This window comes from Sturnira hondurensis, unplaced genomic scaffold, assembly GCF_014824575.4.
Source record: "Sturnira hondurensis isolate 20B ecotype Veracruz unplaced genomic scaffold, ASM1482457v3 Scaffold0001120, whole genome shotgun sequence".
NCBI classification, from domain to species: Eukaryota; Metazoa; Chordata; class Mammalia; order Chiroptera; family Phyllostomidae; genus Sturnira; species Sturnira hondurensis.
Genome location: NW_028073751.1, coordinates 2,124,507 through 2,140,823, shown reverse-complemented (window position 1 = coordinate 2,140,823; position 16,317 = coordinate 2,124,507). Strand labels below are relative to the sequence as shown.

Sequence of the window (16,317 nt, the reverse complement as noted above, 5' to 3'; positions counted from 1 at the left end):
GCAAGAGAGAGTAGGGGAGATAGGCTGTGTTGAGAATGGTTAATACTGCATTTATTTATTTATTTATTTTGGAATTTAGCCTATTGGTTATGTTCTGTGTAAGTACACGTGTTTCATAAATGTGATCACCTAAGACAGTTGAGGAAAGAGATGGAAAAATAGTAGTTTAGACTCATTGGCTCAGGGTAGGGTAGAGGCAGGGATGTATATGAGTAAGATGCCTGGGAAAAGAACTGAAAAGTCGAGAAAGAAGCCAGGAAAGATTTGAATTAATGTGGAACTGAAGAGGAGCCCAGCTTAGAATAGTCTGATCTGGGCTAGATATTCAGGGAAAGAGCACTGGAGGGATTTTTGTCTGTAAAAATAAGAAAGGGTAGAGAACAGTTAGCCTGGAATAACTGGGGTAAAGGTAACATTGGGAAGAGTGGTTTAACTTTCTCACTATCCACACCTCATGTATCTTTCTGCATTATGACCTATGTCAGGTCATGTGGCAGTTATTTGTTTACATGCCGTTTGTTTTACTATAAAGTGGGAGAGGGGCTTGGTCATCTCTGTGTCTCAGTTACTTAATGCTGTGTTCAGCATGGAGCAGAAGACTGATGGTGAACATGCCTGAGGTTAAGATCTTGGTGAGCCACCCAGTAAGACCGAAGTATGAGGCGTAGGAGTGGAGCAGAGGGGAGATGAGCGCATAATTGGCTTTGGGGGTGGCTGAGGATAAAACCAAGGAGTGAAGCCTGACACATAATCTAAACCATCCTTCAAGAATTTACTAAACATTGCTTTTTGTGTCAAGCTTCAAGCTAGCTGGGCAAAATGGATGTAGTCCCTTTTGGACAACTATTATATATAAGAAAGTGTAATTAAGTGCTATAATCAGAGAAATACAGGTGCTGTGGTAGTACCTAATCGGTACTAGTGGGAAGGGCCTCTTAGAGGAAGTGTCTTATAGGACGAGTAGGAATTTACCTGATAAAGTGGAGGGGAAACAGAGTTCTGAGCAGAGGGTTGGACATGTGCAAAGGCCAACATGTGTAAAGGCCTGAAAGTGGGAGTCAAGATGTCTTAGGGCATTGGAAACAAAGTTCCATAAAGCACTTATAGACAGGGAGAAGAAAGAAATACAGCTGAAGGTGCCAGTCTAGGATGGATGGTGGAGGGTCTGGGTATGGAATTTGGTCTTTATCTTAAGGGCTATGGAAAATCATTGAATGTTTTCAAGCAGGGGAGGATAGGAGCAAATTCATGCTCTGGCTATAGAATAAGCCCTCTAATATTTAATCTAGGTATATACTGGTCATTTGCTGATGTTCTTCCCCAAGATCTTTTGACACTGCAGCAGAGTCTCCCATTTGCTCTAAGACACTGGCCGAGTGCTGGAGCCTGAAGTGTGGGTGGAGAGTGTGGCCTGCCACAGGCCTGAGGCCCTGGCGTTTGATCTCAGACCCAGAGCCCAAGGCTGTGTTGCCTGGTTTATGGTTTTCAGGACTTTAGTTCTCACTTCATTCTTTTCACAGCCGCTTAAAACTCCTCAGCCACTGCACATTTTTCTGCTCTGTGCTCTCAACAAATTGAAAATTTTTATGACAATGTCAAATCAATGGGAAAAGTTTTGAAAAGTAGGATTGAGAAATAAAGACTTCTTTGCCTTTTCTCCCTGCAAGGGAATTTGAAAAATATAGAAATTCTAAGTTAGATGTTAAATATCCTTGGGGTTTCCTTTCCTTTCCTTTTGAAAATGTTTTACATTAACCAAAAAATCCAACAGAGATGCTTGTGGGAAGATAATTCCTTTTGGCTGAAGCTTAAGCTCCACATTGTGAGCTTTTTAATTTTCTTTCGTCGGCAGTGAGTTGAGACCCAGCTGTGCAGTCACCAGAGCTCATCACAGCCCTGTTGCTGGGCAGGTTATCTCTGTGAATCCGTGTGCTTTCCCCTTGTACCTACCTAACAAAAGCCAATTTAAATCAATTTTTAATCAAAGAGATGAATGATGGATTTTTCCTTAGAAAAGAAACCTCAAGGCCCCAAAGTACTGGATACAGTAAAAAGTGAAATTTTTATTTGCAAGTGTGCCATTAGGCATGGCTTTAATGTCAGGAAAACAGCAGGTGCTTTTATTTTTATTTTTTTGACTGTGTGATGGAACTTGTTTGTGGCCCTTTCCCAGGCCACAGCTCTTGCAGCTTGCAGATGTCAGCCCTTGAATCTTCCTGTGCTTGTGGACTGGTAGGTTATCCACTGGGTGTCAGGATTCCTTCTGATAGCTTCATGGAATGGATCAATGAGCATAACCTCAAAGAATCTGTACATGGAATCTTCACCAACCCAGTAAGAATTCAAGACTCTCAGAGCCCCACAGTGGCATCCAGCTCGTCTGTTGGCAACAGACTGAAGGCTTTGAGCAAACTTTAGCTTGTTAGCACCATGATGGACAGGCTTGCTGTAGGTTACAGTCTTAGGAACAGGGTTTTTGCAGCTACACAGTGCACATGAATCTGATATATGATATAATCTAGCTTGGCCTTCTATCCCATGCTGTGCTTTGTCAGGTTGGGTGGGGCGGGGAGCCCTGTGAAGCACAGACTACTGCCAGCAGTGCACCCTGAGAAGAGAGTGCATTACACTGGACTGCTCCTGGATGTGCCTGTGGTCACCAACCTTGGCATACTTGATGGTTATGGCCAGATGGAATGGAAGAACCTTTCTCCCACCCAGGAAGTACTTTTAAAGTTATATTTGAAAATACACCATTCCAGAGAGATGAGCAAGAGTGCCTTTATGCTCTGCCCCTCTTCTCTTTAGTGGTTTGTGCCTGCCTGTGTGTTTTTAACGCCTTGCACAGGTACATAATACAGGTAGGTGCTTGGAGGCATATGAATGAATGAATGGATGGTTTTGTGCAGGTCCTTTTTTTCTCTCCTGTTGCCCTTTCCCTCCAGCTCCTCAGCCTGCCATTTGTTCATTTCTTTATCCATTCAATACATTTATTCTTTTGGGGCTAGTCTGCAGGCCAATGATAGGGAATGGAATGAAGGGAAGTTTCCATTGATTTGAGGCTGAGAGGCATGGCCAGATCTCTCCTTCTTTGATACCTATTTTGTCCTTTATTTTGTGAAATTGGCTTCTAAGCTATCAGGACTAACCTCATCCTTCTGAAAGCTGCCTTCTTCCACCTGTTTTGGTGGAAGAAAATGGCTTCTTTCATGTTGAGGAGGGTGACAGAGTAGGGATGAAGGCTCTTCAACTCAGTGGCTATACCCCTGAGTAGGGCCTGCCCCATAGTAGGTCTCCATGAGGTGGGACTGTGGGGAGCCAAGCTCGCCTCACCTGGGATTTAATTCTCATAATCATAGGTCCAGTTGTGGGCTCCCAAGTCATCGGAATCTCTAGAGGACTTGTGCCACGCACCAAAACCCCCTTGCAGCCCACACTGCAGTTACTACTGTGATGGAATGGGCTGCTTAAGTACAGAAAATGGTTTTCATTGATAATGTTTCAGAGGGATTTAGAAGGCTGGATTTTGGGTATTCCAGAAGCCCTGGGCTGAACTATAAGAGATTCATTAAAGCCGTGTGCATGCCTTTGGTTTCCTCATTGTGCTACTCAGCTTGGTTCTTGAATCATTGAAAGTCCACTTGGGTTGCCCTCACATGAGAGGTTGCAGGTGGTTTATAGCAATTTGGGCAGGTGAATAGGAAAGGGTTTAGCAGATAAAATGGACAGTAGTTGGTGATGGATGGACAGGGGGTGGAAGGGCAGGTTGGAGAGAAAGGAGGGAGGTGTTGAGGAGAGCTCCTGGGTTTCTGATTTGTGCAGTAGAGCTAGGCACCTTGAGAGGATTAGAAGTGTGGGGGAAGAACATGAGCTTATCTTTGAACTTGTTGTGTATGAAACCTAGGAGAGGAGAGGAGAGCAGGCGTATCCCTCAGGAAGAGGTGGCACAAAGACTGTCTAGAATCTTAGGCTGCTTTCCTGTTCAAGTTATCTACTGGGGTATTAGGCCACTGTGAGGGGTAATTAATACTGTCCAACTCCAGATTCTGTTTACTGGCTCTTTTTATTAATAGATGCCGAGAATTTGCAAGAGCCAACAAATACTCAACTGTAAGGCAAAGGAATTTGTTCATAAGTAGAGTTCACAAACACTGGTGAACCTCTTATCTTAGCAGGTTTATAACAGGCTCCATTTTGCTCTCTCTGGTCTCCCTTTTACCAAGGGGCTGTTCTGAAGAGGAGATTCCAGAAGTTTGCTAAAGGACAGTGCAGTGGGCTATGTGTTTGAAACTCATCCAGCCTGCCTGGCAAAAAGATTTCTTGTCTATTATGATGCCGCTCCTCATAAGGCTTTTGCTCCAGCTGTTGTTGGAGTATATGCTCATTCCTAGTCTCATGCCTCTGCATCTTTAAAACACACTCTTGTCTCTGGGTTGCCTTTCTCACTGCCTTTGTTTGGATGATTCTTTTCCCCCTTTTAATTTTTAAAGCTCATGTCTTCCAGGAAGTTTCCCTTGACCCCAGTCTCCTAGTAGAGATATCTGTTCTCTCCTGCCTCAGAGCCCTCTAGCTATCTCAGGCTCTTTCAACCCTATAGTAGTTATAGCGCTTGTTATATAACTACTGATTTACTCATCTATCTCCATGGTCCATCTGGAAGCTCCTGGAAGACAGGATCCCTATTTACTTAGTCTTTGTATCCCTAGTACTTCACATGTTTGGGATACAGCAAGTCTCAGTAAATATGTGTTGAAAGATAAATAATCTGCTGGTTTGAGGTGGTGACAACTGAATATATGTTCTGTAGTAAGCAGTAAGGATTTCTTCATCTTTTCATAGTGCACAGATTTTTGTTTTTTTGTTAGCTCTCCTATATGGGAGAGTGAACAAGGTCTTTGAAAAAAATATTTTTCTGGATTGGTGTGGCTGTTAACTGCTCATCTGGTTTGAAATGGCTTTGGCACGGGTGTAAAGCTGCAGGTAGTAAGTGAGCAGTGTGTCTGGGTTGTATGGGTATAGTGCTCTTCTGTTTTTCTGGATGCACTCCACGTTTTCATGAGCCACAACCCAAACATCTGGCTTCTCTGAAGTCAGGGTTTGTGCCTTGTTGTTTATTGAAACAATTGCCTTTCAGGGTAAAAGTCTGTGATACTAACCAAGCTTCTTCTACAGTGTTTTCTGTGTTGGCATAACCAGAGGCTGTAGTAGCTGTTTTAAGGAGAGCTATCACAAGTGGAATCCCTGAGCAGTGAGAATCAGGATGGAATAATTGGGAAAAATTGCCTACTTTGTGGCAGAGCAAGGCCCTTTAGGCAAAATAGAAGAAGATGTAGGGAAGGCGGTGATGACAGAGACAAAAGAGTAAGGCCAACTGAAGGTGAGGTGGTAGTTTTGTAAGGAAACTAGGAAGAACCGGAGCCCCTGCTGTAGGGGTGAGGCAAGGGAGGGCCTCTTGGCATCTCTCACACTGTTGATACTCTTAAAATGATAGTCTTACTCATGACCCAGTGGAATTGGGTTCAAAGCATCTGCTGCCCCTAACTTGGGCTCCAAATGCTTATTGATTATTGGCCAAACATACTCTGCCTGGAGGCTGATTATGAGGCCGATTGTTTCTAGGTTCTATTTATCTGAGCCGGTCACTAGCCGGCACGGCATTCCGTTTTAGCAAATCTGAGGCTGTGAGAAGGCGGCTGGCAAATCATCCCCATAGAGTCTGCTGTGGCAGGAGAGACTACTGGGTCTCGCCGGCATCCCCATCACAAGCTCACTCACTGGAACCCAGAGGCTCCAGTCCAGGATGTTGCTGTTGGCTGAGCTGTACCCGTGTCAGTTGCAGGCTGATGACTCCTGGCAGGCTGGGATTTGTTGGGTGGCATCTGGCAGAGCCCCCTGACCCCAGCTGCTGTTATGAATCCTGTTGTATCTCTCTTGTACACATCCTCGAATGTCTTGTGATACACCACTCTTAAGAAAAACCAATATTAGAGGCAAAAGTGTCTGTCTTGGGTTTATGTGTACTTTAAAAAGGTACACTTTAAAAAAATGTAGCCTGGTTTGGCAATTTTCCATGCTCAGAATGTGTTTGCCATGTTTTTGCTGCCCTGCAGAGATCAGCAGGGCTATGAAGAGAAACCACCTCATTAGGAGACTCTAGAAGAAAACGGAGCTCTGCTGGCGCTTCTCCAGGGATATGGGCTTCTCCCCTTCCAGACTGCTGAGGCCAGGGCCGGGGAACTGCTCCGCAGGGCCTTGTGCTCTGTGCCAGTGTCCAGGGATCTTAGGGAATTTAGTTAAATAACTAGTAGACTGAGGGGTGTTTAAAGTTGGATTTTTGCCAGGCTAGAGTCCCAGTCAGAGCACATACCTGGGTTGCTGGCCTGGGTCCCCAACTGAGGGCGTGTCAGAGGCAGCTGGCAACTGATCCATGTTTCTCTCTCTGTCTTTCTACCTCCCTTCCCCTCCCTTCCCCTCTCTCTGAAAACAATTACCAATAAAAATACAATCTTCAAAAAGTTAGATTTTGTTGACATTAAGTGGTTATTTAAATATTAATTTATTAGTGCTTTTTAATATTGCCTCTTGAACTCAAGTTTGGTTACTACAGTTGACATAGATATTTGACAAACCCAAGTTCATTGTGGGCACAGTGGACTTGAAGGAGGAGGGGGAAGAGAGAACATATTTACAGCTGCTGAAATAATTCAGCTGTTTCCTTTGCTGATTGCTCTCCTCCTCTGTACTGCTTATGCAGTAAATTGTTAATGGGATGGCCTCTTGCTGTGCCAATCAGGGTTGGGATGAGGCCATTTTAATTGTTGGGAATAAAGTCTGAGATTGGGAGGAATACTTTAAGTTGGAAACTAATGCCACATTCCCTCCACTCAATCCCAGCACAGAATCTAAAGCTTTGGGTTTGATATGAGGACTGCATCCTGTTAGGTGAAAGCAGGCACTGGACTATTGTTGATTGGTTAATGAGGGAAAGTGAGTTGAAAGTCCAGGGCTAGGGTTTGGTTTATAGAACTGCAGACAAGCTGAATTGCCCATAGACAAACAAGTTGACTTTGGCCTAGTTGGCAAGCCCTGTAATGTCTCCCTCCCTGAAAAATCTGCACACTTGCCACGGTGAGTGTCATTATTCTGGTTAAGGTGTTCATCTCTCTACCCACCCATTCATTCACTTATTTATCAGCCATACTTCTATTGAGTGTCAGCTGTGTCCTAGGACCTGCACTAGCTAGGGGAGGAACAGTGGATGGGGAAGGAGTCCTTGCCATCAGGGAATGTGTATTGGATTGGCCAAAAAGTTTGTTTTTTTCCGTACTATGGCTCTAGTAGTGCTTAGTTGTCTTTACCTTCATTCAAAACAATTTTGTTAGATTGTGTTATGAAAGCTCTTATATCAGTGGCATTTTATTTTATTTTTACTTTTAAAAGATTTTATTTATTTTTAGAGAGAGAGGAAGGGAGGGAGAAAGGGAGGGAAACATTAGTGTGTAGTTGCCTCTCATATGCCCCCTACTGGGGACCTGTCCCACAACCCAGGCATGTGTCCTGACTGGGAATCAAACTGGTGACCTTTTGGTTTGCATGTTGGCACTCAGTCCACTGAGCCACACCAGCTGGGGCTCAGTGTGCATTTTAAAAAACTTATCAAAATTTGTGAATTTTTGTGTAGCCATTTTAATATTGAAGGTAGAAGAATATACACAACATTTTGGCATATTATGCTTTATCATTTTAAGAAAGGTAAAAATTTCCTATACTCACCCCTTGGTGACCTCTCATCTACTTTCATCTCGATGAACTTGCCTATTCTAGATATTTTACATAAGTGGAATTATACAATATTTATCCTTTTGTGTCTGGCTTATTCCACTTAGCGTACTGTTTTCAAAATTCATCTGTGTTTTAGCATGTATCAGAACTTCATTTCTTTTCATAACTGAATGATATTCCTTTTTTTAAATATACTTTATTGATTATACCATTACAGTTGTTCTATTCCCCCCCTTCATTCCCCTCCACCCGCACACTCCCTCCCCCACCATTCTCCCCCCTTAGTTTATTACCATGTGTCTCAAGTTCTTTAGATTCTATATTTCCCCCACTATTCTCGCCCTCCCCCCTATCTATTTTCTACCTACCATCTATGCTATTTTCTGTGCCTTCTCCCCCCTTCTCCTCCTCCCACCCCCCTGTTTCTAACTCTCCATGTGTTCTTCATTTCTATGGTTCCACTCCTGATCAAGCTGTCCTCTTGGTTTGCTTTTGTTTTAGGTGTGGTTGTTAATAACTGTGTGTTTGCTGTCCTTTCACTGTTCATATTTTTCATCTTCTTTTTCTTAGATAAGTCCCTTTAGCATTTCATATAATAAGGGCTTGGTGATGATGAACTCCTTGAACTTGACCTTATCTGAGAAGCACTTTATCTGTCCTTCCATTCTAAATGAAAGTTTTGCTGGATAAAGCAATCTTGGCTGTAGGTCTTTGGATTTCATGACTTGGAATACTTCTTTCCAGCCCCTTCTTGCCTGTAAGGTCTCTTTTGAGAAATCCGCTGACAGTCTGATGGGTACTCCTTTGTAGGTGACTGTCCCCTTATCCCTTGCTGCTTCTAGGATTCTCTCCTTCATTTTGGTCTTGGCTAATGTAATTATGATGTGCCTTGGTGTGTTCCTTCTTGGGTCCAACTTCTTTGGCACTCTCTGAGCTTCCTGGATTTCCTGGAAGTCTATTTCCTTTGCCAGACTGGGGAAGTTCTCCTTTATTATTTGTTCAAATACGTTTTCCACTCGTGGCTGTTTCTTTCCCCCTTCTGGTACCCCTATAATCCGGATGTTGGAACGTTTAAAGATGTCCTGGAGGTTCCTAAGCCTCTCCTCATTTTTTTGAATTCTCATTTCTTCATTCCTTTCTGGTGGGATGTTTTGTTCTTCCTTCTGGTCCATTCCATTGATTTGAGTCCCCGTTTCCTTTCCATCACTATTGGTTTCCTGTGCATCTCCCTTCATTTCAATTAGTTTAGCCTTCATATGTTCCTCTAATTTGTGACTATAATCAACCAGTTCTGTGAGCATCCTGATAAATAGTGTCTTGAATTGTGCTTTTGAGAGGCTGGCAATTTCTCAGTCGCTTAGAGTTATTGGCTCTGGGGCTTTGAGTTCTTCTTGAGACTTCTTTTGGGCTGTTCGTGCCTGTTACGTATCAAGATTGGAGCCCTAGGTGTTCACCAGAGCAGGGCAACTCAGTCACTGGGTTGTGACGTTGTATGTGGGGGCAGGGTCAAAGAGGGACAATGGCTTCCCGTTTGCCGCCAGCCACCTCGGCCCCCAACGGCGCCACAGCCACCACCGTCACCAGGCCCATACATTTCGTTCCACTGCACTCGAGTGTGCCACCGCCGTCAGCCCTCCACCACTGGGTTCGCCCCCTGGGGCCTGCGTGGTCCATCTCACTGTGCGCGAATGTGCGACTGCAGTCAGGCTGCCCCACACCCCGACTGGTTCCGGGCTGCCTGCAGGCCTAGGTCGGGGGATCTGTCCTGCGCGACCCAGCTCCGCTGCTGGCCCTGCCTCTCTTACTGTCCCCGTTGAATGGTTCGTAGTTGTCGGACTTCCGTATAGTTCAGTTTTCTGGTCTTTGGGTGTGTCCTAGTTCTCCAAACCTTTGTTGTGTTCAAACTTGGTTGTGGGAGAAGGCACAGTGTTTCCACCTATGCCTCCATGTTGGCGGAAGTCCCGAATGATATTCCATTTTAATGTAGGTTAATAATAACTGGGTTAATAACAAATAATATAATAATTAATAAATAATACAAGAATAAACTGTTTCTTCAACTCCTAACTATAAACCAACTTTTGCCCAACCCCATATGCATCACATTTTAAAAATCTGTTTTAAAAATCTACTCACCTATTGATGGTTACTTAGATTTTTGCTACCTTTTGACTGCTGTGAACATTCACATGCAAGTATCTGTCTGAATCACTATTTTTCAGGTATTTGGGTATTAGAAGTGGACTTTTTGTCCTGGCAGGTGTGGCTCAGTGGATTGAGCGCTGGCCCATGGACTGATAATTTGCTAGTTCGATTCCCAGTCAGGGCACATGCCTGGGTTGCGGGCCCGTTGTGGGTGTGCGAGAGGCAACTGATCAATGTTTCTCTCTCCCTCCCTCTCTCTTTCTCCTTCCCTCTCTCTTTAAAAATAAATAAAATCCTTCATTTAAAAATTCTGATGAAGTTTAACTTACATATTTCTTCTCTCGTCTCCTGTTTTTAGTGTCATATTTAGGAAACTGTTGCCCAATCCCAGGTCATGAAGTTTTGCCCTTACGTTTTCTTCCAATAATTTTTTATAACTGTTACATTTTTTGATTTATCTTTAGTATGGTACCCTTGTTAAAAATCAGACTACAGATGTGAGAGTGTATATTTACGTCAGTACCATGCTGTCTTGTTTACTGTAGCTTTGTGAAATGTTTTGAAATTCGGACATGACTCCTCCAACTTTGTTTTTCTTCAAGATTGTTTTGGGTATTCAGGGTCCCTTGAAATTCCATATGAATTTTAGGGTATGTTTTTCCATTATTTCAAAAAATGCTGTTGGGATTTCGACAGAGATTGCATTGAATCTGGATATCGCTTTGGATAGTATTGTCATGTTAACAATATTAAGTCTTTTAATTTTTGAACACAGAATGTCTCTTTATTTAGGTCTTCTTTAATACCTTTAGCAAGGTTTTGTAATTTTTAGTGTATAAGTCTTTCACCTTGTTTGAAGTCTCTCTTCCTTTGGTAAATTTATTTCTAAGTATTTTGTTCTTTCTGATGCTATTTTAAATGGAGTTATTTTCTTTTAAGAATTTAAAAAATATTTATTTTTAGGGAGAGGAGAGGGAGAGAAAAATCAGTGCTCAAGAAATACGTTGATTGGTTGCCTCTCACATGCCCCCAACTGGGGATCTTGCCTGCAACACAGGCGCGTGCCCTGACCAGAAATTGAACTGGTGATCTTTTTTTAAATTTAGACAAATACCTTTATTTGGTTTTAAACACTTAAAAGCAGTATACATATGTGTGAGGAGGCTGATCAAGTCCTGTAGGGGAAAGGTAGCAAAAGGTACAAACAACTATTCATATCAAAAGCATAAGAGTCCTTATATCCTTTCTTAAAGAACAATTACATTCTATACAAATGAGAGGGTTGTGACAAAGAACTTTTAAAGTTCAAGAGCATTTCACAGTAATGAGGTATAATAATACACAAAAAGTCTTACAAGCTTCTTTCTTACTCAATACTCACTGAAGTCTCATTTGTTTTTCAGGGGGCCTTTAATGCTCACTGTCTGTTGGATATTCTTTGTGGTCTCCTTCTCAGATTTTACAGTTTCTGGTGTAGGTTCTGCCTCTTTCTTTGTCCAATCCACCAGGACAGGCTTTTCTCCAGACTTTTGCTGCACAAATTTGGGTGGGAATTTTTGTTCCAAGTCTAGGAGGAAAGCATCCACACGTTGCCTTTGGAAAATAGAGCTTGGTTTTTCTTTCCTTTTGGTTTTAGATTTGACTTTCTCTTGCTCTTCATGATCTTTGAAGTGCCACCAATACCCTTTGGAAGGATGATATCTACGATATGACATAGCTTCATCAGAAGCTGACTGAATGCCATGCACCGCAGTAAGCACTCTAGAGTTTATAACTGGTCCCAAGTCTGGTGCCTCACAGATCACTCCAGCAATGATACAGTAATCAGCCCAGTGGGATACCTTTGTTAGGGGACTGCCGCTGTATCTTCTGAATAATAAAAAGAATGGGCTCTTGAGCATGTAAAAGGATGTATTCCATGCCAACCATCTGATTTAAGTGTTCTAATGTTAGTCTCTGCATTTTGACCAGTTCATCATTACATGTTGTGTTGTAAAAGGGATTTCTTTTTTCTGAAAAGTAACCTAGGACATTTCCATTGTTCAAAGTGGGGATCCATGAGGTGTCAACCCAAGAAATTCCCAGCAGATTATCTTGGATATTCACCACTGCCATAATTCCAAAAGTGTTCAAGGGCTCATTTTCCAGCACAGAGAAAATATAACAACTATTGAACTGGTGATCTTTCAGTTTGCAGGCCAGTGCTCAATCCACTGAGCCACACTAGCCAGGGCTAGAGTTAGTTCCTTAACTTCTTTTTTGGATTATTTGTTGCTAGTGTATAAAAATACAATTGATTTTTGAGTGATTTTGTATCTGCAACTCTGCTGACTTTGTTAGCTCTGTCAGTCTTTTTTTTCAGTCTTTTTTTTAAAATATATTTTATTGATTATACCATTACAGTTGTTCTATTCCCCCCCTTCAATCCCTTCCACCCGCACCCTCCCTCCCCCACCATTCTGCCCCCCTTAGTTTATAACCACGTGTCTCAAGTTCTTTGGATTCTATATTTCCCCCACTATTCTCACCCTCCCCACTACCTATTTTCTACCTACCATCTATGCTATTTTCTGTGCCTTCTCCCCCCTTCTCCTCCTCCCACTCCCCTGTTTCTAACCCTCCATGTGTTCTTCATTTCTATGGTTCCACTCCTGATCTAGCTGTCCTCTTGGTTTGCTTTTGTTTTAGGTGTGGTTGTTAATAACTGTGTGTTTGCTGTCCTTTCACTGTTCATATTTTTCATCTTCTTTTTCTTATATAAGTCCCTTTAGCATTTCATATAATAAGGGCTTGGTGATGATGAACTCCTTGAACTTGACCTTATCTGAGAAGCACTTTATCTGTCCTTCCATTCTAAATGAAAGTTTTGCTGGATAAAGCAATCTTGGCTGTAGGTCTTTGGATTTCATGACTTGGAATACTTCTTTCCAGCCCCTTCTTGCCTGTAAGGTCTCTTTTGAGAAATCCGCTGACAGTCTGATGGGTACTCCTTTGTAGGTGACTGTCCCCTTATCCCTTGATGCTTCTAGGATTCTCTCCTTCATTTTGGTCTTGGCTAATGTAATTATGATGTGCCTTGGTGTGTTCCTTCTTGGGTCCAACTTCTTTGGCACTCTCTGAGCTTCCTGGATTTCCTGGAAGTCTATTTCCTTTGCCAGACTGGGGAAGTTCTCCTTTATTATTTGTTCAAATATGTTTTCCACTCGTGGCTGTTTCTTTCCCCCTTCTGGTACCCCTATAATTCGGATGTTGGAACGTTTAAAGATGTCCTGGAGGTTCCTAAGCCTCTCCTCATTTTTTTGAATTCTCATTTCTTCATTCCTTTCTGGTGGGATGTTTTGTTCTTCCTTCTGGTCCATTCCATTGATTTGAGTCCCCGTTTCCTTTCCATCACTATTGGTTTCCTGTGCATCTCCCTTCATTTCAATTAGTTTAGCCTTCATATATTCCTCTAATTTGTGACTTTGTTCCTCTAATTTGTGACTATAATCTACCAGTTCTGTGAGCATCCTGATAAATAGTGTCCTGAATTGTGCTTCTGAGAGGCTGGCAATTTCTTGGTCGCTGAGAGTTATTGGCTCTTGGACTTTGAGTTTTTCTTGTGCCATCTTTCGGGTTGTTCGTGCCTGTTCCATAGCAGGATCAGAGCCCTAAAATGTTCACTAGAACAGGGCAACTAAGTTCTTGGGTTGTGACGTTGTATGTGGGGGCGGAGCCAAAGAGGGACAATGGCTCTCACTGGTATTGCAGGGCAACTAAGTCGCTGGGTTGTGATGCTGTATGTGGGGGCGGGGTCTAAGAGGGACTATGGCGTCTTGTCCGCCGCCTGCCCCCACGGCCCTCACCGGTGCTGCAGTTGCTGCCGTCACCTGGCCCACGCGTTTCGTCCCACTGCTCGCGAGTATGCCACCGCCGTCAGCCCTTGCCCCCTGGGGCCTGCGTGGTCTGTCTCACTGTGCGCGAATATGCGCCCGCGGTCTGCCCCGCACCCCAGCTGGTTCCCGTCTGCCTGCGTGCCTGGGTCGGGGGCCCTGTCCTGCCCGACCCTGCTCGCTGCTGGCTCCGCCCCTCTTACCGTCCCCGTTGAACGGTTAGATGTAGTCGGACTTCCGTATAATTCAATTTTCTGTCCTTTGGTTGTGTCTTTGTTTCTCCAAACCTTTGTTTTATTCAAACTTGGTTGTGGGAGAAGGCACAGTGTTTCCAGCTATGCCTCCATCTTGGCGGAAGTCTCTGTCAGTCCTGTTTTAAAATAGATTCTTTAATGCTTTCTACATATAAGATCATGTCATCTGTGAATATAGTTTTGCTTCTTCCTTTTCAATATGGATACCTTTTCTTTTTCTGATGTAATTGCTTTGTCTTGAATTTCCAGTATAATGCTTAATAAGTGGCAAAAGCAGATATTTTTGTGTTGTTTCTGATCATAAGAGAAAAACTTCCAGTCTTTTGCCATTGAGTGTCGTGTTAGCTGTGGGTTCTTCATATATGACCTTTAATTATGTTAATGAAGTTCTCTTCTATTTTTGTTTTATTGAGTATTTTTGTAATGAAAGGATATTGGATTTTGTCAAATGCTTTTTTTCTGTATAAATTGAGGTGATGAGGTGTTTTTTTTTCTTTATTCTATCAATGTAATTTATTAAGTGGATTAATTTTCATGGGTTGAGCCATTCTTGAATTCCTGGGATAAATCCCTCTTGATTGTATTATATAATCCTTTTAATATGCTGCTGAATTTGGTTTGTTGAGGATTTTTGCATGTATATTCATAAGGAGTATTAGTCTGTAGGTTTTTTTGTTCCTATTTTTTTTTTGTAGGGTCCTGGTCTTCCTTTGGTATCAGGGTAATTATGGCCTCAGAGAATGAGTTTTCTGGGCTTTTTAAATATTTTTTGGGATTTTAGAAGGCTTGGTATAGTGCTACCCTTAACAGGCACTTTGCTGGCTAGTTGGCTCTGATCTGTGTGGCGGGAGGATACCTATTTGGAACTCTGGCCTTGAAACTGGGTCAGGTCAACTCTTCCATATTTTTTTTGTCTCTAGACGTCCATCTTGGCCACTTGTTTAGGGAGCCAGTCATACTGTTGATGCAGACTGGGAGCTCTGCTGGCAGAAGGGTCAAGTTAGTAAGTTGGTCTTTAAGATTGTGGTTTTTCCCTTGTGCTCTCTCTTTTCTTGGGCTGTTGGATGGACGATCTGTTCTTAGGGTTGCTGAGTAAGAACAAGGCCTTTGAGCCATCCCAGGGGTCAGATCAAGTCAGCAGGCAATGGAGCTGGTTCTGTATTGAGACTAATATTTATTTTAAATGTTTTCTCATATATCTAGCATTTCAGGAAGAAAGACTCCATTGAGCACAGCTTTCAATAATTATGACTTCTTCCTCAATCATAGAGGTGGCACACACACTTTTTTCAAAGTAGTAATTCATGTATGTGTGCTGTTGTGTTCTGCTTCTGCACACCTATTTTATTTACCTGTTTTTGTGCATCACCATAGTCTATATTTTCATCTATTCAATGATATTATTTTCCATTGTGCTATTTCAGATGACCTCTTTTTAGATTGTTGATTTTATTCAATCAACAGATATTTTTTGAGTGCCAGGCACAGTACTGAGCAATGAAGATATAGCAGTGGGTTGTGTGGACAGTTGTCCTTGCCCTTGGACAGCTCCCAGTCAGGTGGGTTCTCGTTGCTACCTGTGAAATGGAACTTTACTGACTACCCAGCACTGCCTGGGAGAGGATGAGGAAGTTGTATAGTCTCTAGCCCTGGCTCCTGTTGCTGCCTTTTAAAAAGTAAGTGATGCCTTGGCAGGACAGTGGTAGTTCTGGTTATAACTGGGCTTAGTGAAGCCCAGGGTGAGGAGGCCTAGGACCATGCAGAATCAGCTGTGAAATGGGGCTGTTGTAACAGAGAGGACTGCTGTTTCCTAGGCAATAATACTCTGCTTAATATTTTTAGTGCATGGTCATGGCAGAACTAAATGTGATTTCTGATCCCAAATTGGTAATAAATGTAGACATATTTAGCGTCAGAAACAATACACTTAAAATTCTCTGCTCCTTAATTGTCCTGCCAAGTGCTGAGTTTAGGTTTCTTTGTTTCTTGGCTACCTACCCAGCCTCCCACCATCTCTCAGAGAAGGCGCCTGGATTTTCTCTGGGTGTTGGGTGGGATTGTGAAAGCCGTGAGTTACGGTTCCCTGAGCTGTGTTGAGAGGCATCTGATTTTTGTGCTTCTGCCCACGTATGTAAATGTGTACATTTAAAAATTCATCCTCCTTTTAAGTTTTTAAGGATCTGGGATTATAAATAGCCTTGGACTCTCAGTCATGTTAGAAATGAAATATGATGTTTCAGTTGCTGACTTACCTGGAAGACACA

General features: G+C 42.8%; 1 protein-coding gene and 2 pseudogenes across 4 annotated transcripts in view; 1 reads left to right on the top strand and 2 right to left on the bottom strand.

Moving 5' to 3' along the window:
• The window catches only part of SIL1 (SIL1 nucleotide exchange factor), a 238,163-nt gene that overhangs the window by 36,415 nt on the left and 185,431 nt on the right, over positions 1–16,317 (top strand). Inside the window, exon 1 of one of the 4 annotated variants that reach the window (XM_037061422.1) lies at positions 11,650–11,679. The exons of 2 other annotated variants lie outside the window; for them this stretch is intronic. In XM_037061422.1, coding sequence (XP_036917317.1) covers positions 11,665–11,679 — 15 coding nt within the window. In that variant the 5' untranslated portion in view covers positions 11,650–11,664. Of the gene's footprint in view, positions 1–11,649; positions 11,680–14,996; positions 15,057–16,317 lie in introns of those variants that run through there. One more of the 4 variants, XM_037061416.1, reaches the window with a different exon arrangement.
• LOC118997209 (60S ribosomal protein L15-like) lies at positions 2,009–3,384 on the bottom strand (annotated as a pseudogene).
• Positions 11,305–12,089, bottom strand: LOC118997679 (mediator of RNA polymerase II transcription subunit 6-like; annotated as a pseudogene).